The sequence below is a fragment of the Taeniopygia guttata genome, chromosome 2 (genome assembly GCF_048771995.1).
Source record: "Taeniopygia guttata chromosome 2, bTaeGut7.mat, whole genome shotgun sequence".
Lineage (NCBI taxonomy): Eukaryota > Metazoa > Chordata > Aves > Passeriformes > Estrildidae > Taeniopygia > Taeniopygia guttata.
Window position 1 is genome coordinate 51,181,678 of NC_133026.1, and position 27,846 is coordinate 51,209,523.

Below are 27,846 nucleotides of genomic sequence, written 5' to 3' on the forward strand. Positions count from 1 at the left end.
TCAAAAAGAGTCCAGCCTGAGAATGGTGACCATTGACAGTAGTTATGGATATAGCTGAGTCATGAAGTTTAGATGTTAGAGGCATTTGGTTAAAACCAGGGGGATTAACATGCACTGTTCAAATGATTGCTATGGCTTTTTTCTTGTTTTTCTTTTTTATGTGCCTGACCAGCTGCTTGAGAAGTATGACATGAGTTTGTTTTGATAAGGTCTCTCAGGGTGTTTTTTTAATGATCAGGTAATTACTTTTTGTTTCATGCCTGTGTATGTGGCTAGCATGATTCAAAGTACACAAGTGGCACTTTGTTTCAGTGGCTTGATCGGCCTTTCTCCTCTCTTCTTTTGGAAGTGGATCTAATTAGTGATCAGCTCTTCAAATCCAGAGCACCTATTCTTATGTTCTTGGGCAGTACCATTACTGTGAAACTCTGATCTTCACTGGAGCTTATAGCTGTTGCTTTAAAACCAGTAATAATACAAAATGAATGTGCTAACTGTTTGTTTGGTTTTTTTTTTTTCCAAAAGTCTGTCTTTTCCTATAACCTTGGAATGCTTTTATTTTTTATATCTAAGTAATTTACTGTACAGTTGCCATTCCTGTTTGCAAGTGTGTGACTTATTAATGACTCCTCTGTCACTTAAGGACAGAGATAACAAGGTCACTGGGGAGAATAAAAATTAGAACAGAAAGTGTTCCTTGTGTGTCTTGTTTTGCTCACTGAAGTATCTCTCCTTTCTAATCTTTATTCTCCATAAATTGTAAATAACAGGATTTGACAGAAATATAGATTGCCTTACTACACAGTAATGAATGTTTTAAGAATCATGATCATTTGGAAAACTATGCCAAGAAGCACAGAATTTTGTCTTCAGTCATCCAAAAATGTGCATTTTAGAGCTCATCTTCATCTTTGGCATCTATCAAGCAGCTTGCTGGAAGCAGTGGAGCTAGCAAACAAAGCACGTTGCAGTAAAATGGTCCCCCATGGGGAATAATTTAAAGTCATACTGAAGTGTTGTTTTCAAAAGACATCAAATCACATTTCCACTTGAATATCAGACATATTAAACGCGTGTGTGATGGAGAGTTCAGGTTAAAAAAGAATGCTGCTTCTGCACTCACTGTAAAGCTCAACAACTCACAATTATCTCTCTCTGTCATATCTGGCTCTGTATAAGCCCACAGTACTTCTGCCAGTTTGTAAGAACATTATTTAAGATGTGTCAATATCTTTATTTTATCTTATTTTTATCCACATGCTTTATGCATGCAGAACCAGAGGCTAGTAACTATGTGCTGGTTTATTGTCATTCTGTCTGGGCTGGTTTTATGTATACAGTATGCCCATAATATTTTGATAGACAGGATACAAAATCCTCTAATAAAGACCCAGGGAATTTCAAATAAAATTTCCTAAGGTTGGGGGTGGGGGCCGGGGGGGAAGCTGTTGTTAATTTTATTGATTTGACAGCTGTCTCCCGTTTCTGTGCATACCTGGAGATTGTATTTGGCCCAGACAGTGAATTGGGTTACCTGAAAACCAAATTTCTGCCCAGAACCCTCACTAAGAGTTGCTGCATTCTCTAAACCAAACTCTACAAAGATTTGGAGGTGTACATACTTGGAAGATGGCTTAGGAGAAGGATGGGAGGTGGGTTGTGGGGTAGGTTTTGAACTTGCTCTCTCAAACAAAGATATTATTGTATTTTCTCTTCTTCACCTCTGCTTAGCAAAAGGAAAACTTTGGTATGGTGAGTGCAGTAACTACTGTAAGCTTGACAGAAATATGAACAGGTCTTCGTATAGGGAACTTTGGGAAATAACGTTTAAGAAAATGTTTTGTGGATTTAACAATCTTTCAGGACTGCAACTTGCCAAATCCATCACCCTGCTAGCCACAGTTCTAGAGAACCTTACTGTTGGTAAGCTCTAACTAGCAGAATTTCCTGTTACTGCCTCGTAGATTCTTCCAATGTGGAGAGACCTAGAGGAAGTACTGCACAGTAGGTAGGCCTAGATGTGGAAGCGAAGGCTGTGGCATTTGGAAGGAGAGAACCTTTATTCTACAAGAATAAAGAATATTATAGAATAATATGCTGCTGAAGTGCCATTTTCAGGTGTTAAGAGGAGATGTTGGTCGAGAGGCAGTTTTACATCTCTCCCTGTCCATGGTCAGCATGGTTGGTGGGGCTGGAGAGCAGAGTGCACATCTGAATGTATTTGTGTAGCAGCTGGGTCTGAGCTGGCACCGTGGGAATGCTGCTGTGCACCCAAAATGTCAGTTTATGCAGATTGGCTGTCAATTGTGGGAATCTTTAAAATCAGAGGGTTTTGGGAAAGCTGTAAAAGGGAGGCCACAGAGACAGCAGAACTGGAATTAGAGTTAAGCAGTAGCCATAAGATTTCAGTAGAAATCAGTAGAAAAGTTATAAAAGAATTAGAAAAGGACAAATAGAACAATGGTCTGTGTATTAACACTTGTTTAGAATAACTCTCTAAGTTACAGAAAAGTATATCTAGTAAGGTATTAGGAAGTTCTAAGCTTATAATGGAGCTGTGTATTGTGTTTTAAGGCTTCCAAGCAGGTATTGTATTTGAAATACAAATAAGCATTATTTTAACGAAAGGTAGATGTGCTTATACTGGTTGGATAGAACTACTGTTAATATGCTTTTGCTTTGTGTGATTGGTTAAAAAACTTTTAAAGTAAGTTTTAACATTAAGTTCTTTGTCTGCTGCCGGGGATGTGAGCTGTTGGCATCTTCCTGTTGTCATAGCCATGTAATGAGACTGATGCTGGAAAATAAACAGCTCCAGACGCGTTCCTCAGCAGTCCCGTCCCATTCGTGATTTGTACATAGATTTAATTCACCTGGGACTTAGAAAAGGTACCTGAAAGCCAGGTGCAGGTATCCAACTCAGGTAAAAACTGTTACTGGTGTGGAAACAGCCATCTCAGCCAGGTGGTGTCAGTGCTATTGTGCATTTAGTTAATTTAGTGGGTGACTTTGTTTTGTTTGGTGGGGTTTGATTTGAAGATGCAGAGCAGATGAAGTGATGCACTGCCATACCCAAGAAATACCCTAACTCTACTCATCTGGAAAATCAGTACTTTTTATCTTGTATTTACTTAACTGATCCAGCTTAATTCATTGTGTAAGCACTGCAGCAGGCTTGCTGCTTGGCTCACTGGTGACCTTTTAAACACTCCCTCTTCTAGGTAGCTGCCTAGCATCAAGTTTCCTCTAGAGTGCTAGTGTTTTTCAATTTTTGGAGCTCAGAACACGTTATAAGCAATTTTTTTGTTGTCACTCAAGAATATTTGTATTGTTACTCAGTTCAGATCCAAATTATTTTGAAATTCATGATTTTTAGATTTGAACTGGATATTCAAAAAGTGGAAACACATTTCAGGTTCCTCATTTCTTTTATGATGATAGCATTTGGTGCCAAATGAGGCATTTTAATCCCTTATTTTAATGCTGAAGTTACGTGATTTTTTTTTCACATTCCACATGAGAGAAATAAGGTAATTAGAAGAAAATATTCATTTGTGTGTCTATAGAGGTGTACTTAGCAGTCCATTGAATTGTCATTTGAATTTCAAAATGCTTCGAGAAGTACAGGTTTACATTTATTAAAAAACCCCACAAACCTAAAACAAACCAAAACCAGAAAGCCTCAGCAAGATTTTTGCAGGGCAAGCAGCATATGTAGTTTTATTGTGTTGTATATGGTGGTGATTTTAGCTTTCTAAGGAATTAAGAGTTAGAAGTAAACCTTCATCTGCACTCTGCTGTTTTGATTTTTCACCATTGAAACTTCATTGATTTTAAAACTACAGGTGTGAAACTTTCCTCATTAAATTGCATACTGCAGTTGATAGGGCACATCCATCTAAACTATTATCTTCTCTCTGGAAAATAAAAAAAAAAAGTAGTGTTGCTCACCAGTTTTATCTGATCATTATAGCAAAAAAACAAAATAAGGGAAGGCATTCTCTTAGAATATATAAGACATAAGAATTAATACATTTTTAAAAACAATAATATTAAGGGAGACTGAAACTGGCTTTCAGTGGTTCTTAAGCCTTTCAAATACAGCTATTGAAGATAAGTTTAATGTGTGAATGCTCTTGTTGGTACTGATTATTTCAATAAGCTTAAAGTAGTAAGACTGCATGCAGGAGGGAATCTTGGGGTAGGATAAACCTAAAAGCAGCATACCAGGGATTAAGAAAAGCTGGAAAAGGGACTGCAACGTAACAGCTGCTTTGCTGAAGCTTTTACTTGTTTTTGCCTCTGAAAGTAAAACACTTGTGGGCACACTTCATATCTAGAATTTCTTTCACTAGTTTTTCTCCTTATAGTCAAAACATCCTGTTCTTTCACTGTGGTTCAGGAAAATGGCACAAAGATGAAGTAAAGTTAGTGGCACAGACTTTCTTAGTTGGCATGTGGATGAAATTGTGGCCCTTTAGAAAATCAACAGAGAACATCCAGCTGTGGGTTTAGGAGCTCCCCAAAGGACTTGAACTTAACAAGTCATTTGAAAACTGTGGCAGTCCCTGGGATGGGTGTTGTGTGCATTAAATTCAGGTTTGACAATACCTGACTGTGCCAGTGAAATACTTATCTGGTTATGAGACTCTTTCACCAGTCACAACTGCCAGCTTGGGTATGTCTCAGTGCTTCCTAAGTCACCACAAATCACACTGGTGGTGCCCCAGACAGCAGTGTTAGTATCGGTACCAGCAAATGTCATGTGCCAGCTCAGTGTGTGCTTAATCTTGGAAAGTTGCCCAAAATTTTGTAACCCCTTTTCTTTAGTTAGGGGTCCCTGAAGATCGATTTTATTTGACTTGTCATCACTAGAGTTAAGAGTGTTTACACTTGCTAATATTTTTTAAAAATTGGTGTTAAAAGAAAAAGTTTATGGCCCCTCATCAGATTTTGACCATTTTTCATCTTGCTTCTAGGCATATGTTTTGTCTTCCATTAGTATCCTATCCTTTGCCATAGCCAGACCACCATAAGTAGGACTTACTGCATTGCAAGTGGTGCCTTTTGTGCATTGCAGTGCCTGTCTGTGATTATTAAAGAAAGTCTATTTTCTTTAAATAAAGGCTTTGACTTTTTTTATCAGACCTAAAGGCTATTAAGTTTTAAATGCCATTTGTTTTTCATTAAAAAGGCTTTCTGTTTTAAATCCTTGACATATTTTTATTGGAAAAGTAATGTTCATATTTTTTTTTTTAATTATTGGTGCTTAATCCATTAGCTAAATACAGAGCAATAATTCCATATGGCAAAATAGGCCTTGCTGGATGTGTGGGAGTGTGCACATGTGTACGTGCATGAATATTTTTACACTTTCAGCTTTCTTTATTTTCCTTCTTTAACTTCTGCTTCCTCTAACTTTGTCCTGGTGCAGAAATTACAAATGCTGGTTAAAGATTTATTTATATTCACATGAAAAACTAGAAAATCAACCCAGTCCTGATGGGACCAATGTTCATGCTTCTTTTCTTTCATTCTACCCATATTTAGAGGTACTCTTTGAATATGCTTTCTAAAATAAAAACTTTCATTTGATATGTGTTCCTCAGTTCATCTGCATTTAGTTGTAATGCTACCTCTTTCAAAATCAGACAGATGAATCATCTGCTGGAGGCATATGAGCATTGTAGACAGAATCAAACTTACAGTTTATCAGCTGTACCCTTGTTAGGTGTTGTCATATTGGTCGATAGCGATCTTTGTTGTGGCTTTAGGGAGGCAGTAGGAGGTGGCATAAGAAACCAAGAGCTGTTAAGCTGGAGGAAATGTGTGTTCCCAGTATATCATGCTGACAGGAAACCTTGATTTGGGTGTTGTACAGTTATAGTGGAGTTAAAGAAAAGTTAACACAGAAGTACACTAAAACAGCAGATCACAATTTCTGCTACTTCTCTTCTCTGGTGCACCATCTTCCCTGATGTAATGAGTCCTGTGTATGGAAGACAATCCCAGGTGGGGTGCCCTGTAATGTCCTGGCTGGGGAGGGAAAAGGGCTTTCCTTGAGATCGCCTCCCTTGAAGAGTCACTCACTGTGCTGTGTTGCAGAACTGATCAAGAGATCTTGATATTGGTAGTCAAACTGCATGTTTTTGGTTTTCTGAATATCACCCCCAAAGGTTCTGCTCTGCCTGCCACCATCATTGAAGCACATTCAGGTGTTATAGTTTGACCAACTGTAGTTGTAGTCAAGGCGTGTTAGAGAGGTAAATGTGTAAACAAATGCTGCTAAAGTCTCCAAAAACACAGGTATTGCCCTGGGAATAAATTAACATGAATCCATCATGGATTTATGCCTTTACACAAAACCAAAACAGAAGATAGAACTGATGCAACTGGGTTTTTTGGACTAATTTGAACAGGCTTTTCTGTGATTACAAGCAGTGTAGAAGAATGGAAAAAAAGTTATTCTGTTATTAAATTTAAATTATTTAATAGTTGTTTCGACCACTTGTTTATGAATTGCAAAATTTTACAGCAGTGTTGGCATCTGTGGCAAAATCATGATTTACTATAACCACAGTTTGGCATCTCCTGGTTTTTGTCCAACATATGCTTGGAGAAGTAATTTGATCTAACTATGTTGCACTCATACTCTGTATAAAAGTTCATAAACTATTATTGCATTTAAAACATTTAGGATTTTTTTGTGTTTTGACAGCTCACTTTTGTTTGTTTTTCTCCTGTGTGTCCAAAATTGATTGCCCTTGCAAGTTTCAAGTGTACAAGCTATTGCAGATTGATTTCATGGCAACTCTTGTAATTTTTCTTTAAAATACCAGTTTTGCAAATACTTAAGGCCTCTGTTTATTTAAATTTAAAAGCCTGCAGACATATTTTTGGCTTAATCTCCTAATCATGTTGGTATCCTTTGTTGGCCAACTGATATTTGGGGAAAAGAATTGGAGTAGTTTTGAAGCTGATGAGAGATTCTTTTGACTTTATTGGCCTGGCTCTGAAATTAAGCAGCTCTTTGAAGAATAGATTATAGTTTTAAGCTTGCAACCTTGAAAATATTTCTTTCTACCTGTTAGCCTTTTAGCCTGATTTTTATCATTCCCATAATTCTAAAAAGGAAAAATATCATATTTCTTCCTCATTTTAGCCTTTTGTCTAATGTGAAATTGGAAATATTGGTTAAAGTTTAACCTAAGTGACCAACTGATGTTTGAGAATGAAATACACTAAAATTATTTCCATTGACAGAGGAAATGTACTCAGTGTTTTTCTGAATCCTTACCACAGAGAAGTGCTTTTCATGACAAAATTTAAAATCTATCAGTAAGGTTGTTGCCTTGTGCAGGAGCTGTTGTCCAGAGGAGGAATAATATTGAGTAAGAGAAGCATTTTTACAGGAAATCGGCATGAGGTATCTTTTGTCAACAAGAGTGCAGAAGATTTTATGCTGGTGGTTAAGGAGTTCTTCTGATTAAACTCCAGGGTATCCACTGCTATGTATCTTATTATTTCCTTTTTTCTTCTGGAAAGATGTAATTTTTTTTTTATTTTTTTTTTTTTTTTTGTGTTTGAACACTCTGGGGACGTCTGAGATGACCATCTCCCCATGGTTCCAGAAAGTTAATTTTAAGTGACTTGATCAATGTAAGGCAGAAATTCATTTTATCTGTGTTATGTATTCCTGGCTTGTGTGCCTATTCCCATGCAGAAACCCTCCAATGTCAGATAGGCTGTGTCTGGTTTTGCCACAGTAGATATTGGTGTAGTCTGAAGTTTACAATTTAGCTGGGAAGAAAACCCTGGGGACATAATTTCAGAGTCTTAACTTATTCACTAGAGGATGCTGCTTCTCATACAAATTTCTACAAATCTCTCTACTTAGTGAGGCCAACTGTGAAATGAGAATAATAATGCTTATGCACCTTTATAAAGTGATTTTAAATCTACAAATGGAAATTTAAGTTCAAAGCATTATTATTATTAACCACATTTTCCAGATAAGGTAATGAAGAAGAGAAGTGTAGCTCCTTTTCTAAGTATCTTCTTTCCAAATGCAGTATTATGCTGACCAGGGTGTATTTTCTGTTCCTCTCTGGATCTGATAAACAGCTGGTAAGAGTTATGTTTTGTCTGCATAAATTATGCTTTTGGATATTCAGCCATTATTTCCTCTAGATCTTGACCCAAATGTTGCTCAACACATAAGAAAGTGCTCATCAGGATAGAAATAATTTGTTTCCTTAAAAACTTATTTTAAGGGGGTGCCTCTAGACTGACTATTATGTGATCATCAGTTCTATAAATTGAATTAATCTGCTAGTCCATGAAGCAGGTGGAGAAAGGCAAAGATCTCCTCATGCAATCTCATATTACAAAAGTCATTAGATTGAGAAATAGTAATAAACATGATACTCTTTCAATCACCCTTAAAGGTTTAGGCCTTTAGGATTTACATTTTTAAGGGTAACTCCTTTGCTGAAAAGTCCAGAAAATCACCTTAAATATGTGAAAGCTAATGGTAAGACTGTATGTGGACTTTTTTTCACACTGAAAATGGCAACATTTGATTGATTTTAAAATCTGTCCAGTACTGTGAGGCTCAAGCCTTTGAAGCACAGTAATCAGTTGTCTGTTAAATTTTAATTTCTGGCTGAGAGTACCATTATGGCTCAGCTTGCACTAGGTTTTCTGACTGGATTGGCTGCTCCCTAGAGCACTGATTTTGCAGAGGTTATGGTAGAAGACCATAACCATTTTTAAAATGGAAATAAATGTGTGGTTCTTCTGGAATGGGTAATGTGGCTTTGAGATTTACATCTAAGCCTGCCCTACAGTTCTGTTTTTGTTGATATTTTGGACTGTGTCACTGGTGTCTCAGGCTGTGTGTGCTGAATTCTAAGGATGTTTTTAAAGGGCAGTGCTTAAATGGTGAGCTCTTGATACCTCTTTCTCTGTATCTTTCTGCCTGAAGCTGTGAGGATGTGTGAACAGCTGACAAGTGCACACTCAAAAGTCAAAGAGACTTTAGAAAAAATGGTATTAAAAGAAGCTGGAGAGAAAGGCAGTTCTCTGCAAAAATGTTAGAGGATCACAAAGAGCTCTGATGGATTTGGATGGAGTAGCAGTGTAAGCACTGGAATATGCTTTGAGGTCCACTTTAAATAGGCAAATAAACCAAAAGACATCAGGATGAATTTACTTTATAGTAGTCTTTATATTCACTTCAGGAGAAGTAATAAAGTTATTTACAATACAATGTTGTGTATAAGGAACTTAAATTAGGTCTTGGTAAGAGATACTGCTTATTTAAAAAGAGATGTTCACTAAGGCAGTCGTTATACTTTTCTACTGTATAGATTTATGGTTTTGAAATGGTTATGCCCTATAACTCTAATTAAGCTTGACAGTTTTAGCATTGAAGTTGAAGTAGTTGGTTGGAAAGACAGTCTGCAAACAAGAGCCTCTCTTAATGGTCCCAGAGCTTTTATTTGTTTACAGGCTTTACTGTATTATGAGAAAAGGAAGAAAGTAACAGTTCTCTGTAATTATATATCATGTGCAGCATGTCAAAACAAGGGATTCTAAACTAGTGCAAGTGACTTACAATAAAAGTGGTTATCATAGACTTTGTGTAGTGACTAAACCTACCAAACTTTATTAGTGTTGCAGGTATCTTATGGGAACAGTTTGTCATGGTGATTTGGAGGGTCTGCTTGAGTGAGTAGTCTACTTACAGGCATGACCTACTTTTCTGTGTGCTGATCTTTGCTGGATATGGTGTCCTGTTCTGCCAGATTACAGTGAGCCCAGTAATGCTATCACACCATTTACTTGCAAACAGCTTTTTCAATCTTGTTTAAAAGTTATCTGAATGATAAACAGCTCTCATTACAAAATATTCAACATTAGGTAATTATTTTATACCTGCAGAAGAAGCATCAATATTCTGATACTGTTCTCTGTTTCTTTATCACCCCCTAGTGTGATTCCAAGACACAGGTGTTGGTCAGTTCCTGACTTAAGTAAGCTTATTGTAGCTATTCAGTCCACAGAACTTTGATTTTAGATCTTATTTTTCTGCCAGATGCAGCACAGTGACATATTACAGAATAAAATGTGAAGTAATACTTCATCCAGGTTACGTAAAAATTCCTTACCTGACTGATAATGTAATGCAGTTTTCATCACCTTTGTGATTTTTGTCTTTCTTTTTCTTTATTTTACCTTGTTTTCTCCAAGTGTAGATGTATCTATTTATAAAATATATACAGGTAGGTCTTAAAAATGTTTTGTTAGAAAAAGAAGCCAGTGGTGGATGTAAAGTTATAGAATGTCCTAAAACCAGCAGCAAAACTGAGCTGCCTTCATCAAGTAAAAAAAAAAAAAAATTAACTCTAGAAATTATAAAATGAAGCTCATAAAATCAGAAGATGTAATTTTAGGAGTGAAATGTTTGTGAAGTTTGGAATTTTAAAGTAATTGCCTTTTTTTCCTATATCTGTTAAAAACTCTTTTTGTAATATAAGAAAATATTCTCCTTCTCATCATTCTTTGCCAGAATCTTACTCCCACTGCCTCAAACACCCTCCCACTGCCACCACTGCTTGTGTGGGCTTTTATGACCACCTAGAAAGCCGCAGAATAATCTGCTTGGGGAAAACAGCAATACTGAAAAGGTGGTATGGGCACAAATGTCCTCTCTGGCATGCACCCCAAAGGGGTTTGAGGTGTTGCAGAACCAACTGTCTCAGCATGGATTCTCATGAAAGCATATGAAGTGAAATCCTGGGAGTCAATGGGAGTTTACTCATCAGTCTCATCCATTATATCTGAGGAGTAAATAATTGATGTTACGGGGGTCACTATTTGCTCAACTTTTTTAAACTCAGTGAACTTACTAAATACAAAATCCAACCATCTCCAAAGTACATTGTAGCCTGGTTGAACGCTTTGTGCTTTTAAATAAGTGCTTAATTAGTACATGTGAGTTCAGGACAGTGAAAGATAGTGTATTTCATTTGGATGGCTGAACAGAAGTAGGGAAAGAAAGCCTGTAATTGTCCACACTGGAGTTTGGCCAGAACCCATCTGTGATTTGTAATGTGTCTTATAAGATATAGCTGAGAAGTGGAAAGGAACTTTTTTTTTTTTTTCATATTGACTCATTTGCTGCATAGGAGTGTGATCTTCCTACAGTCACATAATTCCTGTTTTCCTCTTTCTGAAGATGGGATGTTACTGTGCGCCTGCACAACATTATACTGGAGCTTATCCCCTGGGCTATTCAGTGGATGCACAACTACACTTTTAATGATGGTGCACTTGTCCTCAGGATGGTAGTGGGACTGTATATACAGGGAAGAGGGAGAAATTGTACACAAAGAGTACAATCCATCACTGTAAATGTACTAAGGAGGAATCAAGCTGAGTTTGGGAGTGGGAATACCATGAGAACTGGGAAGACGGAAGCATCTAAAATCCTGCTCTGTTGGATTTGGACATTTTATGCTGTGTTGCAGAAAGTTATTCCCTCCTTTTATGACTACTAGTGCCAAGTCATCTGAAGATAGTTAGAAAACCATTCTTCTTGCCTGAAAATTATCCTGGTAAACAAGAGGTTACATTGTTCTCTGAAAACATGTAACACATTAGGAAAGAGGCAGTAGATATAATCCTGTAATGCTGTGGTGAAGTAATTGGAGGATGCATTCAAAGTGGAAAAGAGAGATTTGAATAAGTTGGAGCACAAATTTTGTTTATGTCACTGGACTGCAGAATCAGACTTCCACAAGCTACTTATGTTGAACTGTTTTATGAAAATAGTCCCATCAATATATTTTATTTTGTTGCAGGGAGGGAAGAATCCTATTCCCCAAAAATAATGTCATATCTGGAGAGGAGAGCACTGTCTTGACTGAATCTAGATGTGAATTCCCTCTTCATAAAGAAAGAACCTGAATGTGGGTCATCAGTCTCCTGAAGTTAAATGCACTAACTTTATCCATGCTGATAAAAGGTATAGCTCCTTCCCAGTTTTTAAAAATGACATAGCTGACGTTGTGAAGCAGGATCTAATAAGTATGCTCCAAAAACAGCTACCTGAAACGTGTGCTTCAAATGAGATAGTAGAGAAATGTCTCGTTGGTGGATAGGGGTGGTGTTTTGACATCAAAAGAGGCATCAGGTTCTTAAAGTGCCTCTTAAAGTGCATCTTGGTGCAAATGGAATTCAGACTTTTATGTGTATAGGAGATGTTAGTGCCAGGAACTGAAGGCTCAGTGGGGTGCTTGGTAGCAGCAAGCAGGGGTTCTAAATTCTGTGCAGTCAGGCAATTTTGTGTTCCCATAGTTCTTACTCTTTGGTCAGGACTCCAATATGTGAATCATTAAATGCATATTCCATTTTGTTAATCCTGTAGAAAACTTCCAAAGGTATCTGTTGACCATAGAAATGGTACTGTGCTGTTTGCTGAGCTGAATGTTTGCTGAAGGGGTTGTGCTTCGTGCCTATTTGCCCAGAGAGACTACTGACATCTGCCTGCTCTGCCTTGTGATTCCTTGAAGTCACCTTGCCCTTGCTGTGTGCAGATTGAGCTGACAATATCGACTGCCAGGGGAGCTCGTATGCCTGGTTGTCTGCTTGGAAATAGAGACATCCCAGATAACAAGTATTGTTAGTGTGATGTATTCAGATGGTGTTGATGCTGTGTTTTTAAAATGCATGGGGAGCATTACATTAGACCTGGCTATTACAGAGTGAGAAAGTGAGCACCTATCTTTGGTTTTCTTTTAAGGTTGGGACTTCCTTGAATAGTAATAGTTGTTTAGATTTTCTCAAGATTTGCTTTCATTTCACTTTGATGCAGATTTAAGCTCCAAATCTAATGGTCTGTGCCTAGAAATTTTAAACACTAAAGTCAATTTTACCATAAGACTATCAATATTTTTATAGTAAGACTATTTGTCAAATTCTAGTAAGACTGTTTGTATAATTCTTGTCTCTTCCAACTGGTATTGAACTTAAAAGGTGTCAAATGATTACTGTTTCAGATGATGATTTGCCTGTGAATAACAAAGCAAATCATTTAGTATTTTTTATAATATAATTGCAGTGAAATTAATGCATTTTAAAAGTTTACCTTATGTGTGAAAATTGTGTCCGATTCTGCAACCTTGGCGACTAGTCTTCCCATTCTGCACAAAATTGTCTGTCCTCCTTCTATTTCACTTTCTATTCATCACTTCAGCATCATTTGGCTATTTTTTTCCATGCCATGGGGTAAAACATATCTGAATAATATTGTAGACAGCTACTTGTCTGTGCCTACATAAGAAATATCTCTTTTTTAGACTGTTGGATAATTTGAGTCCAATCTTGAAAACTGGGAGAGTGTAAGTGAACTGGCAATAATATCTCAGCTAAACCAACCACTGCTGCTTCCAGTTAATTCTGACCTTTGCTGTGCTTGGCTGGAAATGAAAGGCAAATTTGCACAAAGTGCAGAATGATGGGTATGGTCTGGCCACACCCATCGGGACGAGTCACAAGGGTGTGAGGTAAATCAAACCAAAGGCCTTGCAGTGGCAAATGGTGCATCTGCCAGTGTGTGTCGAAAAGCCTGTTTTATGGTTTGTGTACAATGCTGCCCCCCACCCCCCCCAAGTGATTGGTTACTCCACTGTGTTTATTTTCAAATGAGAGTTGGTAATGGGACACAAGCATCATTTCCATGTACATAATAGTTAAGTGTGGTTATGATTTCTATTTAAATAGTCAGTTCTCATGATTCAGTTGAATTCTGTGTTGCCCTAGAGAGCTGAATCCTGCCATGAAGTTTCTTTGTGATGCTGGACAAGTTATCTAAAGCTGAAGATTCACTACTGGGAACTGTGTGACCTTATTCTGCTTGACCAGACTGAGATGTTTGACACATAAAGAGCAAAAGTCCTGAGTACTCAGAAATGCAGCTATAGACTATAGGATTTAGGATGAAAAGAAGCATCCCATCACACACTGAAATCAGAAATACAGCTCTCACATTCTCCAGAGAAGCATCAATATTAATTGACAAATTTAATTGCAAGGCATGGCACCCTTCTAGGCACACTGGTTGATGATGTGGGTAGATTATCCCATGTGTATGGCCATGTTTGTAACTTATTGTGAGAAATTAGTTGGTTTGAATTCATCCACATTAATTCTTGTAGAGGGTTCTCCAGAGGGTAACACATTGCAGCTTTTCAATAAGACTGCACAAATCCCCTTTTCTTCCTACTCTTCTTGCTGGAATTTGCCTGGAGAATTAAGAGCTGCAAAATATTTAAAAATCAACAGAATTTACATGAAAAAATGAACACTAAAATGCATTGACAGGGATAACAGTGCCTTTGCACAAAAATCAGTTGGGTATGCATATTTGATTTATTCATTCAAGAAGTTTGAGAACATGTTTGTAAGGTCTCTGATCCTTTTGCATAATTTGTTCAGGTTTATTATTGGAGTTTTCACTATTATGAGGAAATTAAATGGCTTGTTTGGAGGCTTGGGATTCATGTGGGAAAAAGCAGCTACACAATGTTTTATAAGCAGCGGTTATAATTAATACAATAGTCTAAACTTAACTGTTTATCTGAATTAAAGCTGACAACTACCTTTTCAGCAAGAGCACAGATGGAGGAAGTAGATTGTACTGACTTGAAGTTTTTCCATTTTCAGAGTAGTAGTTCTGCAGCAGTTGTGAAACTTTTAAAATGTGAAATGTTTATATTTTAGAATGTTGATTTGGTCTGCATGATGATCCTAGGAAATAATCCTTTTTTGTATTCCTTGGTATCACAGCAGAGCACTGGGTTTCCCAATGAAAGGAAGCACTGTGCGGGAAATCTTGGTTCAAGAAAGAGAACAGCAGAATAAGGAGTGTTTTTGTATAAAGTGCACTATTTGTTCTGTTCAAAGTGAGGTTTTAGCCTAAAAGATAACTTTAGAAAGTAACATCTTGGGATTTGATGTTAAGTGCTTTTTCAGGAATTTATAATGCTATATTTATACATTTTGTGTTGAGTTCCCCTCACACTTTCCATACATGATAGATAAAAGTGTCAGATTGACTCTTAGAAAAAAAAAATCTTAAGTTTAGAGCCAAGTTTTGATGAGTATAAAATTTAAAAAGCATCATTCAAGTTAAATTCATCCTGTGGCATAAAATATAAATAAAAAGTCAGAAGTCAAAAGCCACGTGGCTATTGGCATATTTACATTAGTATTTTACTGTGGATCAAGAATATAAGTTTGAAGCAAGTCTCATGATCCTGCCTGTTTGCTGTGGTTTGCATTACATTGCAGGGTGGTTTTGGAATATGTGAATTGATTTTCTTTTGGATAAAAATGTGCTGCAGGAGTGCACATAATGCTCTCCTACTGCTAATGGGTCTACAAAACCAGACTAAGCTTATCCTGAAGAAGCCTCCCTCTCTCCCTTTTACTTGAAACGTGTGTAATGTGAATATCAAACCTTCAGCAACAAAGGTTTTGCTTTACAGACGGATTTTATTCTGCCATGCTACTTGATAAGGTAGATCTACATACTACTCATAGTGAGCTGCCAAAGATAATCTTGTCTTGTGAATCAGTAGTCAACTTTCAAGAAGTGTTATATCAGCAAATAAATTAGGAATTGTATGTGTGTAGCAGGTAGGAAACTACAGGTGGGTTTTTCAATGTCTAAAAAAACAAAAAGCAAATACCCATGATGAAGGAAGCCTTTCAGGAAATGGAAAATGCTCCTTGGTCTGACAGACCCATTCCCCCTTAGTTTCTAATCAATAATTTTCTTCATTCCTGGTGGTTAAATTGTTCCATTTGATTATTTTTGGGAAGTGGATGGTAGCTCTTCAAAAAGCCCTGAATTAAATGGTCAATTTCAATAAGAGTATCAGTTTTGACTTAACACTTAGAGACAAGTGCTTATTTGGCAGAAAATATGGTGTAGATTTGGTGCTGATCCCCCAAACTCCTTTGTTTTAGTTGAAAACCCCTAGTTGCCACAGTAATCTTGCTCTGGTGATCTGTAGCAATAGCTGAATCGATTGTTACTGTTATTTTATTTGCTGATTTCGTGAACTGCTTTCTTTATTTATTATTATAGGCTCACAGTAAATCTAACTTATGTGGAATTCTTAGAATCACAATTTTGGTGTTAATTCTTGTGCAGCTGAAGGAACATAAACTGCTCAAAGAGCTGCCTCAGCCTGTTTCTCTCCTCTCTTATCAGTTAGTTTTGGAGCTGTGAAAAACAGTCTTGTCCCTTCCTACATAATCTGACATATAAGTGGGAGGTGTCTGTTCATTTACAATTAATCTGAGGGGTAGGAATTTTATGAGTAAGTTATGGTACTGAAAACTAATTTTTTTCTTTTTGGTATTTTGTTTTTTGTTGTTTTTTTTTCTTTGTTTGTTTGGGTTTTTGTTTTGTTGGGGTTTTTGTTTGGCTATTTTTTTGGTGTGGTTTTTGTTTTTGCTCTCATGGTATATTTATATGTATCATGGTGTATCTGTAGACTGATGTGAGAGCAGAAACATGAGCAGAAATAAATTTTCAGTAAGATCATTCAGAGCTTTTTCTCTCAGAAGCTGTTGTTTATGTGGACGTCCATCTATATGATGAGAAATGTGTATAACTGCAGTGTCTTTTTAATGGATCTTGGTTAGCATCTTGGGTATTTAGATATATTTCTATCAGTACACAAATTTTCTGGAAACTTATAGCCATCTTCCAACTTTCAGCTGTGCCCCTATACTACCAGTCTCTTTCCTACTTCTTTTTCTGCACTGAGCCTTCTTCTTTGTTGATTTTGATAGATCACTGGAAAGGAAAGGAATGGTTCCTCTTCAGGCAAACAGTAAAATTCAAATACCAAAGAAATACACTGAAAACATTAATTGTTTAGTGGAAGCCACTTTCTGTGGCTGAAACTCTGAATCTGAAGTAACATTTTGTCAGCACCTTGAGGCATCCCTGTATCCTAGCCCAGCATGTCCCCCCATTGTGTACTACCACTTGCATCATGTCAGAAAGTCTGAGAATTGCAGTGATCTTTCCCAAAGGCCCTCTTGTTTGAAGCATTGAAAGTTTTTTCCTGCTTCAGAAAATTCCATACCAACATCCTCACAGTATGCAGGAAAACGCCTAGTGATTTGATTCTAACACTGAAACTGAAAGGAAGCAAAGTGGCATATATTATTATATTGGCTACCAGAGAAAGGCTTGTCTTTAAAAATATATGTTCCTTTTACATATGCTTTGTGGTAGGCATACAGCCTGAAGACTGGCACATGGCAAAGGGAAATCAATTAAAAATGCATAATTATATTATAAATATTTGTAAAATAGCTAGATAAATGTAATATGACAGAGAGAAGTCAAGAAGTCTTTTAGAATAACAAATCTGTGCTCTTAAATATATTGGAATTGTTCAGAGTGAGTTACAATGTGGTAAAAAGTCATTGCATAGGCAGCGCATAGGCTATCAGGGATGGTCACAACACTTTTGATAAAAGTCCTTTTCAAAGCAAGCATGAGAAGTTTCACCAAAGAAGTTCAGCTAAATAATTTTGGAAAGAAGAAAAGGTAAAAAGGTTTCAGGAAGGATCAGGTGATGATGCCTGTGTAGAAACTTGTAGCCATTGTTTATTGATTGATGGACTGATTTGTAACTTAGGAAATGTTTCCAACAGGAATAAAAGTTATCCAGCTTATTCAAAGATTAGGAATTTTCCAAGTCTGCTGGAAGATTTTTAAACTATATTTTCTCATGTAACTGCCTGTTCACATAGTTTTTCACACATTCATTCTTACTCTGTAATTTATGCCTGTAGGAGTGCAAGGTTTATAAGCATCAGATAGAAAACAAGAGGGGGCAAGAATCTGGTTCCTTAAATGCAAGTAAAAACTTCCTATAGTCATCTTCCTGTTCTGTAGGCCTGTACATCACAGGCCTTACTGTGTGGCTAATTCTTCTACAGGAGGACTTTGACTGTGGGACTTGACTCCATTTGTTCTCTGTGTTGATGTAAATATCAAGAATAAGCTGGAGGTTTTGTAGGGAGCAATGTATTATTTTCTGCTTTTGCTGCAGATGGTAGAATTTGCTCAGGCTGCAAGAGCTGCAAAAGTACATAATGAAATAGAAAATTATACTAAAAATGGCAGAAACTATGCAAGAGAAAAACTTGTTCTGCCTTTAGCAAAGGGTCACTAAAGTTTCTTCAGTGGAGATATCCATATCTGGGGATATTGCTGGTGATTTCTTGCTTTCAGAAACCTCTTTCCCATTAGTCCAAACAGAGCACAATGTCAGTAATAGTTGGGTCAGGGTGCTAATTATCTTTGTGAAAAATAGATGGGCAGACAGTCCAGGAGATAGATGCATCCTAATTTTTTGAGAGCTTTTAAAGATAAATGGCCTTGAAGTAGATTTGTTTTCAAATGAATAGCCAGTAGAGTGTTTGGAGCAGTGGCACAGTGAGCTCTCATCAGTTTTTCTCAGAGTGATGAATGTTGCATATTCTGTCTGTTGACATGGTCTTTGCCATCAGATGTCCCAATTTATTAATATTTTTTAGGGCAGTGGCTGTAAATTATTGCAGCCCAGTTTTATTACTGTTTTACATCTATCAAGGACTGAGTCCCACATGCAGTTTTATATTAACTCAGCAGGCACCATTAAAATATTGACATTTAGGCTCATTTTGGCACCATTAATCATAACATTAATCATAGCATTTTATCATGCCTTAATTTTATGAAATGACTGGTTTGAAATGACTGGAGTGTTCACTTCTCTAAAAGCAGGTGAAACAATAATTTCCATTTTTCTACTTTTTCAACCAGTAACTGTACTTTAAAAAACACAAACAACAAACAACCCTAAAGACATAACCCCCCCATCTCATAACTGTGTGTGCTGTGGGCATCTACTTGACTTCTTTGCAACAACTGAGCATCTAAGACCCAGCAGCTCTTATGGGCCTCAATGGAAGCTCTTGGAAGTGTCATTTCTAAAAATCAGCCTCTGAAATCTCAGTGTAGACACCTACAGTACATTTTTGGCTTCAAAAATGTACCCTAATATATATAACAAGAGTACTTCTGATGTGCAGAGAAAAGCTGCAATCTATGGCTGTTTTCATATGCTGAAATGGCTTAAGGGTTTAAAACAGGCACAGAAGTGCCTTTTGTGATTCTCCAGCGAGAATAGGCTTACAGCACCCATGTCTGCTTTGTCTTACTATACCAGTAACTGAAGCTGTGATATTTGCTGGCTCTTTTCAATGGAGAGCATCACTAGATGATTATGTTTAATACAAGGAGTTGGCAGCTTTTCTCACTTAACAATCATTAGGAGATCTGCTGCTGAGGTCCCATTTTGTGAGGCAGCTGGAAATTGGCACTTAGTTTGAATGTATTGTTTTCTACCTTTCTCTTAAAGTTCAAGGACAAGGAAAAACTGTTCAGACTACACAGAGAAAAAACTTTTTTCTCACTTTCTTTTGTTTACTTGGTCTTTCCACCTGTCCATTTATTCCCTGTGAAAATTTATTCCCCTGTATATACATGAATTAAATAAAGTGAGGACAATGTCAGCAAAGATGGAAGCAGGAGGCTTGAGGGAAGGTATTTGAAAGCACCAGGCAGAAGATAGCATTGATCATCATGTAGACTTTTCACTGGAGTAAAAATCATCTAGGTCTTCATTTTTGTTTCTCTTGATACTTATGAAGGGAGACAATATTGCTTCTGTTTTAGGAAACAGGCCTGGAATGGGTCAGTGGGGAGGGAAACCCTAAATCACTCAAAGTAGGAAAGGTGCAGAAGATACAGAATAGTGGTATCCCAGTTTGCTAACCTTCACTTTGTTCTCCTAATCATGCATTTAATTAATTATTTTAAAGACTGCCCCTTCCAAATCCAATCCCGATATGTTCTTTCACCTTCAGCAGTTTGACCAGCTGTATTTTCCTTGATAACATGATATACTCAGGCCACAGGTTTCTACTGTAGCCTTCTGCCTATGCTATACTGGATCTTCTCAAAAGACGTTTTAGTGATAGAGGTTTTCTTTTTTCAATTACAGTGGCTTCACATGACCAAATATTATTCATTAACTTGATTGCCTAAGGATATCAAGCTCCAGGGGAAACTTGTATTCCTATATGATTGGCAAGATAATTAGGAAGTGAAATAATGCAAGTCCCACTGCAGGCAGCCATCAATGATTTATGTATTTACTCTTTGAATTCAAAGTGTGTCATATCATACATACTTTTTTTATTTTAAGGCTCTTCTAACTGTAGGTTTATTTTCGACCTTCAGCATGCACGTTTTGCAGGGGCAGGAGGCTTTATGAGCTTAATCAAGTTGGGCTGGTAAACCCACTGAGATTTTTAGTCTGCAGTATCACCTAGATAACACAGGCTAAAGTACACTTTTGCTTTTATTAGCTCTTGGTTTTAAGTTCCTAGGTCACAGCCTTTCATTCTTTATTTCTACCACAATTAGAGCTTCTAAATGACATGAAAACACAGGCACAGAAGCCACTGATGGCAGTAAGAGTTCTGCATCCTCCAGGAGGGTGGAATATTGGGTGTAGGTTAAAGACATCTTTATATGGAGTCTCCTCCAGTCTTCCCCATTAACAGAGACCAGGGTAAGCTCATATCAGTAATTGCTGCATCCAGGCACCAGTAGCAGGTGGGAGATTAAATGAGAGAGCTGTATAGATGTGGGGTCCTGTTGAGGACAGCCTTCAGTAAGTAAAAGTCACTTATAAATGAAACATGTAGCAAAGCCCTACCAAGTAAAAGGTGTCTTATGAAGTTCTGGCAGTTTCTCAATCTGAAGTGGTAAAACCTGAGAAACAAGGATACTAGTGGAGTTACTCTGATGTGGTTGGACTAAAATTCATCTGGCAAAAATAAAATTTTTTTTAAAAGGACAAAAAAAATCAATATTCTTGCTAATGAGTACCAACATTTATCTTACAGGGAACCTGAAGTTTTGCCTTCTGATTCTGAACCAGCCTTTCAACAAAGGTCATTTCCATTGTCTGTGGAGCAGAGGTAATAATAACTTACATACATCTTCATTTGTGTATTTTCTTAGCTGTTACCCAGCTAATGTACTTCATGTCTGTTGAATTTCAGTGTGGCAATTTCCTCTTTACTAGAGCAACCTTCTGGTGAGAGTGTGAACTGGCAGAGTATGTCCCTTGTTGCTGAATGCAGCAAATGAGCTGATTATGCAAATTCTGCATCCCTGCATTGCACACATCAGAGGGAACTTTGTGCACTGATCTGTGTAAGACTGTAGCTTTTCAGAGGCTTCTCAGGAACAATCATTGTTTTGCTGACAAAGTGTAACAGATCAATGGTGCATTTAAGAATCTGGAAGTGAGCATTTCTTTAAAGGTCATCAGTGAAAAGTGTTAAATTTAATCAAAATAAAATGAACCGTGTAGATACTAAGTTGTGAAAGCAGTGGGGAATTTGCGTGCTTGTCAGAAATATGCAAATCAGATTTCACTACCCCTTTGTTAAATATACACAGTGCTAATCATCATCTCTGGTATGATAGCTTCAGATTTGCTGACATTTTGTAGAGATATGTAAATCTTTACACGCTTGGAGCTATTAATTCCTCCGTGCAAGAACGTAGCCCTTCAGAAGCTTTCTGAAAAGCCACAGGAACTGTCTCTAACTTAGTCCCAGGGTGGGAACCTTGTAGAGAGATTCCTCTTAACAGAGTGGAGCAGATAGAGCTATTTGGTTGCACCATAGGCATAAGGACTGGCAGGGGGTAGCTGTACAGTTAAAAGGAGTTGAAATAAAGGATGAAGTGAGCAGGATATATTCATAGCACTTAATTCCAGTAAACCCAAATTCGGTACCCATATAGCCAAAAGAGTGACAAAAAAGGAAGATAATTGTACTCGGTACCCATATAGCCAAAAGAGTGATAAAAAAGGAAGATAATTGTACAAGACTATTCAAAGCACCTGAATAAATGCTGTACCCCAAGCAAACTCACTTTCATTTGTATAATTAGCAAGAAAGTAACAAGCCCTCAGTGGAAGGGCTTTCCAGTTATTTTATAGATCCGATTCTACATATTTTTTCATTTAAAAAGATACAGTAAAACACCTGCTTTGTACTAAATAGAGAATGAAACAAGGTGAAACTCTTTGTCCAATCTTTCCTGTTTTTAGGACGGGGGTTAAAAAAAGAGACAGCAAACCAGACATGCACGGTTTCTGAATAACGGTATTTAGTTTCTTGTAGTACATTGCGTGTGTTGCTGTAGTGCTGTATTTTGTTAATCAGACTTTTTTTTTGTGTCCTTTGGAATTCTAAATCTGCCTTTTTTGATTAAACCTTAGGGCATAGGGTGCTTCTTACTGTAAGCCTTTAAACTGTAGTGCTTCTGTGAAGGGTTGAAATAAGCTGAATAAAATCAAGTAGGCCAAAGACTGTCTAATTCAAAGCTACCTCAATGGATTCCTGTTCTCTGAGCATAACTGTGTTGAAAATGATTGTTGGTGCTGTAAACTGTTTTCCAAAGTCTTTGTGGAAAGGAGCAGAAGTCCTAATTAAGCTATTAAGATTTTTTCTGGTAGATTACTTTAAGAAATAGGTGGATATTTTCTATCTAAGTAAAATGACAGATGGAAGTGGTTACTTCCATGGTAAACATGAAATGTTTTTCTTCAAAGCATCTCAGCTGCAGCCAACCTTAGTGAATCCAGGACAAGATTTTGGTAATGCCTGACTTACAGTGCTAGTGGACTGCTTTAGGTGTCAGCTGTTTTCTGGATCCTGCTTCTGGAGGAGCATTAGCACAGCGACTGTTGCAGTACTAGGAGAACCTGGGGGACTGGATATGTGAACTGAAAGAAGTTCTGAAGGAATCATCCTTAGGAACAATGTTTGATGACCAGCTGTATATGCTTGAGATATCATAAAGGAGAGATGAGAAGGAAATAATGGGGCTGTTAATCCACAGAATATTTCCAGCTACACAAACTCAGGGAGAAAGGGAGAGAAAAATGCAAAGGAAAAATAAGATAAAATATTGTCCTACTTCTCCGAGTTACGGGAATCTTGGGTTGTTATGCTCAGCACAGAATGCTGAGATGTGTTATTTTCAAGTAGCTTGGGTCCCGTTGTCCTGGTTTAGGGCAAATTTGGGAGGAAAGGAAATGATACAAGCATCATAAAGTTACCCTACAACACCTATCAAAATAACTTCTTTCATTAGCCCTGTCAGTTTAGTGTCAAGTAAAAAGTGGTGTGCTGTGAGATTTCCTAAGTTAAAAAAAAAAAAATCGCATCAATAAGTGGCTGTTCTAGGCTAAAATCATCCCAGGTGTGACTCCTCTTGACCTTGAGAAAAAGTGGTTGCAGCTAATTAACCTTTGTCTTATTACACACATTTATGAAATCTATTTTTACTGACATACTTTCAAAAGAACTATTTCAGTCAGTACAAGTTTGCATGAACTTCCTTCCTTGTGCTTTGTGAAGGACACTGAAATCATACTTCATCACTTCCAAGAGACATCTTTTACCATTCTTGCTACACAAGCTGGATAAGTGACTATAATGAAGCAGTACAAGCTAAGGACTATATGATTTTAGTCTATTATAGATCATTATTGTATTGAATCAGTCGAGAATATGTTGACTTGTTTGGTGTTTGGTACAGTCATGCGGTGTTAGTAGTGTCCTAAAAGCAGGATGGATGAAATGCTGGAGAAGGGGCAGTTTGCAAAAGCAGGATGAATACTAATATGGCAGACAACATTTGTTGTTCCCTGAAGGATTTATTGGGCTGCATATAGTGAGAAGGGGAAAAACCAAATGGCAAGAAAAATTAAAGAGAATAGATCAGTAAAGGGGAATTGGAGGTAATGTGGAAAATATGCCGAAGAGTCAGGACCCAGCTTTTCTCAGAGCTGCACATTTTTCTGTCTGTGAGTTTTCTATAAGGAAGACTGGATCCAGTAGGTCTTACCATAACACTGTCATGCATCCTAAATTCCTGCTTATGCAAAGTTTTTAGCTCCTGGTTTGAATCCTATCTAATAAAAAAAAATTTATGGTTATGACAAAATCCAGTTTGAATTAGTCTCTGGGGCTACTTCTCAAGTGATTTCAAATGTAAATATATCTTTGACAGAATTGACTGTGAGTTGAAAGTCTGAAGCTGTCTTAAGTTTGAGAAGTACAGAGCCCAGGTTTTAGTGGCTGAAAACAGAATGGGCTTTCTGGGGAATAAATGAAAGTTCCTGAGACTTTAATTCTGCTTTTTAAAATCTCTTTAATCAGAAATGCAGTGACTTACTTATGCCAAGAATTACAGCTATGTCTAGTGATTTCAAGTGCTCTGATTTTTTGATGTCTCCCTAGGGAAGAGGCAGAATTATTTCACTGCTAAGAAATCACCTCAGTGAAAATTGTCTTCAGTTCAGGATCTGAAAACTGTTTCTTTTTTCTGAAAATGTTACCCCTACAAGCTACTCAAATGATCCAGAATTTTCTTACGTTCTCTGCCTTATAATAGGATGTTAAATGGCTGTACATTGTGGAGTAGTTTCCACTCTTAAATGTTGACAGTGACAACTGTAAAGAACAAGGAGTTATGCTCTGGAAAATAAGATTATTATTTAAAAAGTCAAAGTGAAATGACAGCATTCTATAGCAACCTGGTGAAGCTGGGCTTTTTAGTAGGAAAATGTGTCCATGTGTATTTTTTAGTTCTCATAATGGTTGTGCTGCATTGGCCGCTGTGCCTTCCTTAAAAGCATTGTGATTTCTTTCCGCAAATAAACACTTTCCATGAAAGCCTTTAATCAAACAAAACAGGTCAAACAACTTCAAATATTAGCTATTCATACTACCAAATGTCCTCTGTTAATGTATTAGAATAAGCTACCAACATCCCTTTGTAACGGGCTTATTGAATCCTGACTTGTGGGAGGTGTGTTTAATGTTGGACAATTCAATAGAAAGGAGACATCTTTGAAACCAGGCTGCTAAAATGTCCCGTAGGTGCACATCCTTAAACAGTCTCTTCCACAGGCAGTTCTTTCCAGTGAAGGAACTTGGGGTCTAGCTCTATTCTCTTATGCTGCTCTACAGACAACATGACCAGCCACTTCATATGCATAGTATATGGACATTTTATGACACCTTGTAGATCATGAAAATGGAGGAACTCCAGAAAGAGGAATGTTGCTCACCCTGGAGACCTCTGTATTGTGTGTGGGGTCTATATACTGAGATAACAGAAAGCATTCTTCTACAGCAGCAGTGTAGTAAGTCAAATCCAAACTCTGTTAAATTGTCTTCAATTGGTATTTTCTTAGAGTATTTATATTGTGATGGCTTATCCATAAACTGAGTTTTCTCTATCAATACCCATATTGCAACTACTCCATCAAAGTAGCTGTTGCATTCTAAATCTTCTCTTGAATGTCAGGCAACTTTCCTGTCAAGGCCAGCCTACTCTTTGGTGAAAATGCTCATTATGAATGGTTGATTAGCACCTCGAGGTGACTGTGCATTACCAAATATCTTTCCTTACTAAATAATCAAATCAGAAGAGATGCTGATTTGCATGACTGATTTCCAGGTCATCTGTCTTTGAATGCCACATGCTCCCATGCATTTTATATATTCCATATGCTTTTGTCTGCAATGTAACAGGTGATTGATATATTGAATGTCTTCAGTTGAGGTCCAAGAGCTGTGTATAGAGGGAAATAAGATACAAGGGGCAATGCAAAGTTCAGGTATAACTTCAGATGTACAGAGGGGAAGGTAACAGATCAGTTGGAACAGTTTTAATGTCTCAGAGCAGAAGAAAAGATATTGTAGTTTAGTAAGAGGAGGGGAAATAACCTGACTTTCCCTGGTGCTGGTTTTTCTTCTCTATGATTGATACTTTTTCCTTTAGTCTTTAGGGGTTGAACTCACCTACACTTCCAGAATTATTAGTGTGTGCAGCCATTCACTTGCCCTTTTACCTGTCATCAATGAGCTTGCCTTGTTGCATATGGTGAGCTTTTTTCTCACCTTTTATTTTCGTTTCTAGCTGAACTTACTTGTAATATATCTCAAATTTGTACTGGACCCAGAATTGGCAGTTGGCATAAAACTTGAGGGAATTCAGAGCACCTACTATTAATAAATAGGAAAATGTTCATAAAAATGGTGATTGGGATGTCGCATGACTTGTATGCTTTATTGCACTTTCTAGCAGGCATCCAGACTAGCAGTAACTCTTACTGCTGGCCTCAGCTAAGCTACTCTGTTTTCCACTGAGAACAGAGGGACTTTGTTCTATTAGACTTCTAAAACATGAATATGAAGTTCAATTTTCCACACTTGAATCAAAACAGGAATATAATTTCTAGTTTGTGCTTAGTAACTTAAATTTGATGTTCTGTGACACTTAAATTTAGATTTAAACAACATTTTGTTATGGTGATGTGCCTGTTATTGGATTGCATGCAAGTTAGGTCATTCAACTACAGGAGTCTAAGAGAAGTTATTTCAAGTGTTCTTAAAGGTAGGGAATCTATGATGTACTATAGGAACAAGAAAATCTGTCCCTCTCTAGGGCTGGCTAGCACCATGCTTTAAGCTTGGAAATGAACCACAGAATCATTTGGAAAAGACCTCCAAGATCATTGAGACCAACCTTTGATTGATCACCACCAGGCACATGGCACTACATGCCACATCCAGTTGTTTCTCAAACATCTCCAGGGATTGTGACCTTACCGTTTCCCTGGGCAGCCCATTCCAGTATTTAACAACCCTTTCTGGGAATAAATTCCTTCTGATGTCAAGCCTGAACCTTCCCTGGAGCTGTTTGAGGTTATGTCCTCTTATCTTGTGACTTGTTATCTGGGAGAAGAGGCTGACCTCCACCTGGCTGCAGCCTCCTTTCAGGCAGTTGTAGAGAGTGATGAGGTCTCCTCTGAGCCTCCTTTTCTCCTGGTTAAATAACACCAGCTCCCTCAACTGCTCCTCACAGGACTTTTGTTCCAGACCCTTCACCAGCCTTGTAGCCCTTCTCTGGACATGCTCCAGCACCTCAGTGTCTTTTTTGAAATGAGACAAGACAAAACTGAACACAAAATTCAAGGTGCAAAGTAGGATCTGAATCTTAGGACATGCAGTAGTTTGCACTAGAAGGTATTTTGGGAAGAGAGCCTTTGTAGACTATGCTTTGCCCATGACTCTGTATAAGTTTGATATCAACCAGATTTTCAGTGGTGAACTGGAAGCTTAAATTTATCTTTTGAAAACCAAGCTGAAAACTCCAGAAATATGATAAAATGATTCTGTTTGTGATATATATATTGTTAGTGCCTCTCTGGTTTGGAATTTGGGCTCTTGAGAGACATAGCCTAGGTGTATGGACAATTTAAAAGGTAGGTCTCAGTGGTTTTTTGTGAGGACCCTGACGGGCATCCCCTAAGTTCAGGGGACACAAGAATCTTTCCTCAAAGCTGTTAAAACTCCACTGGCTCCTTCCCCTGTTCCTATGTCTGTTCCTATGTCCCTGAGCCACTCCCTCCATATTCCCTGACTGGCCCTCAGCGTGGTACTGCCCCGAGAACAGGTGGGCCCCTGGGGCCCCTGCAGAGTGGTAAGCTGGTCTGTCCATGTGTGTGTGCTTGACTCTGAATGTCTCACTGCGCAGCTGAATTAAACATCTGTGGATATTATGCAAAGGCCCTTTCTGCTTCTATACCCTGGACTTTA

General features: G+C 37.6%; 1 protein-coding gene across 5 annotated transcripts in view; it reads left to right on the plus strand.

Moving 5' to 3' along the window:
• Window positions 1-27,846, plus strand: part of TPK1 (thiamin pyrophosphokinase 1) — a 292,817-nt gene that overhangs the window by 33,131 nt on the left and 231,840 nt on the right. For 4 of the 5 annotated variants that reach the window (XR_012054636.1, XM_032746808.3, XM_030265289.4 and 1 more), the window contains exon 2: window positions 21,058-21,132. Coding sequence is in view for 4 of the 5 variants with exons in the window: in XM_032746808.3 (XP_032602699.3) it covers window positions 21,058-21,132 (75 nt within the window). In the remaining variant the exon portion in view is untranslated. Of the gene's footprint in view, window positions 1-20,566; window positions 20,721-21,057; window positions 21,133-27,846 lie in introns of those variants that run through there. The other variant, XM_072925925.1, reaches the window with a different exon arrangement.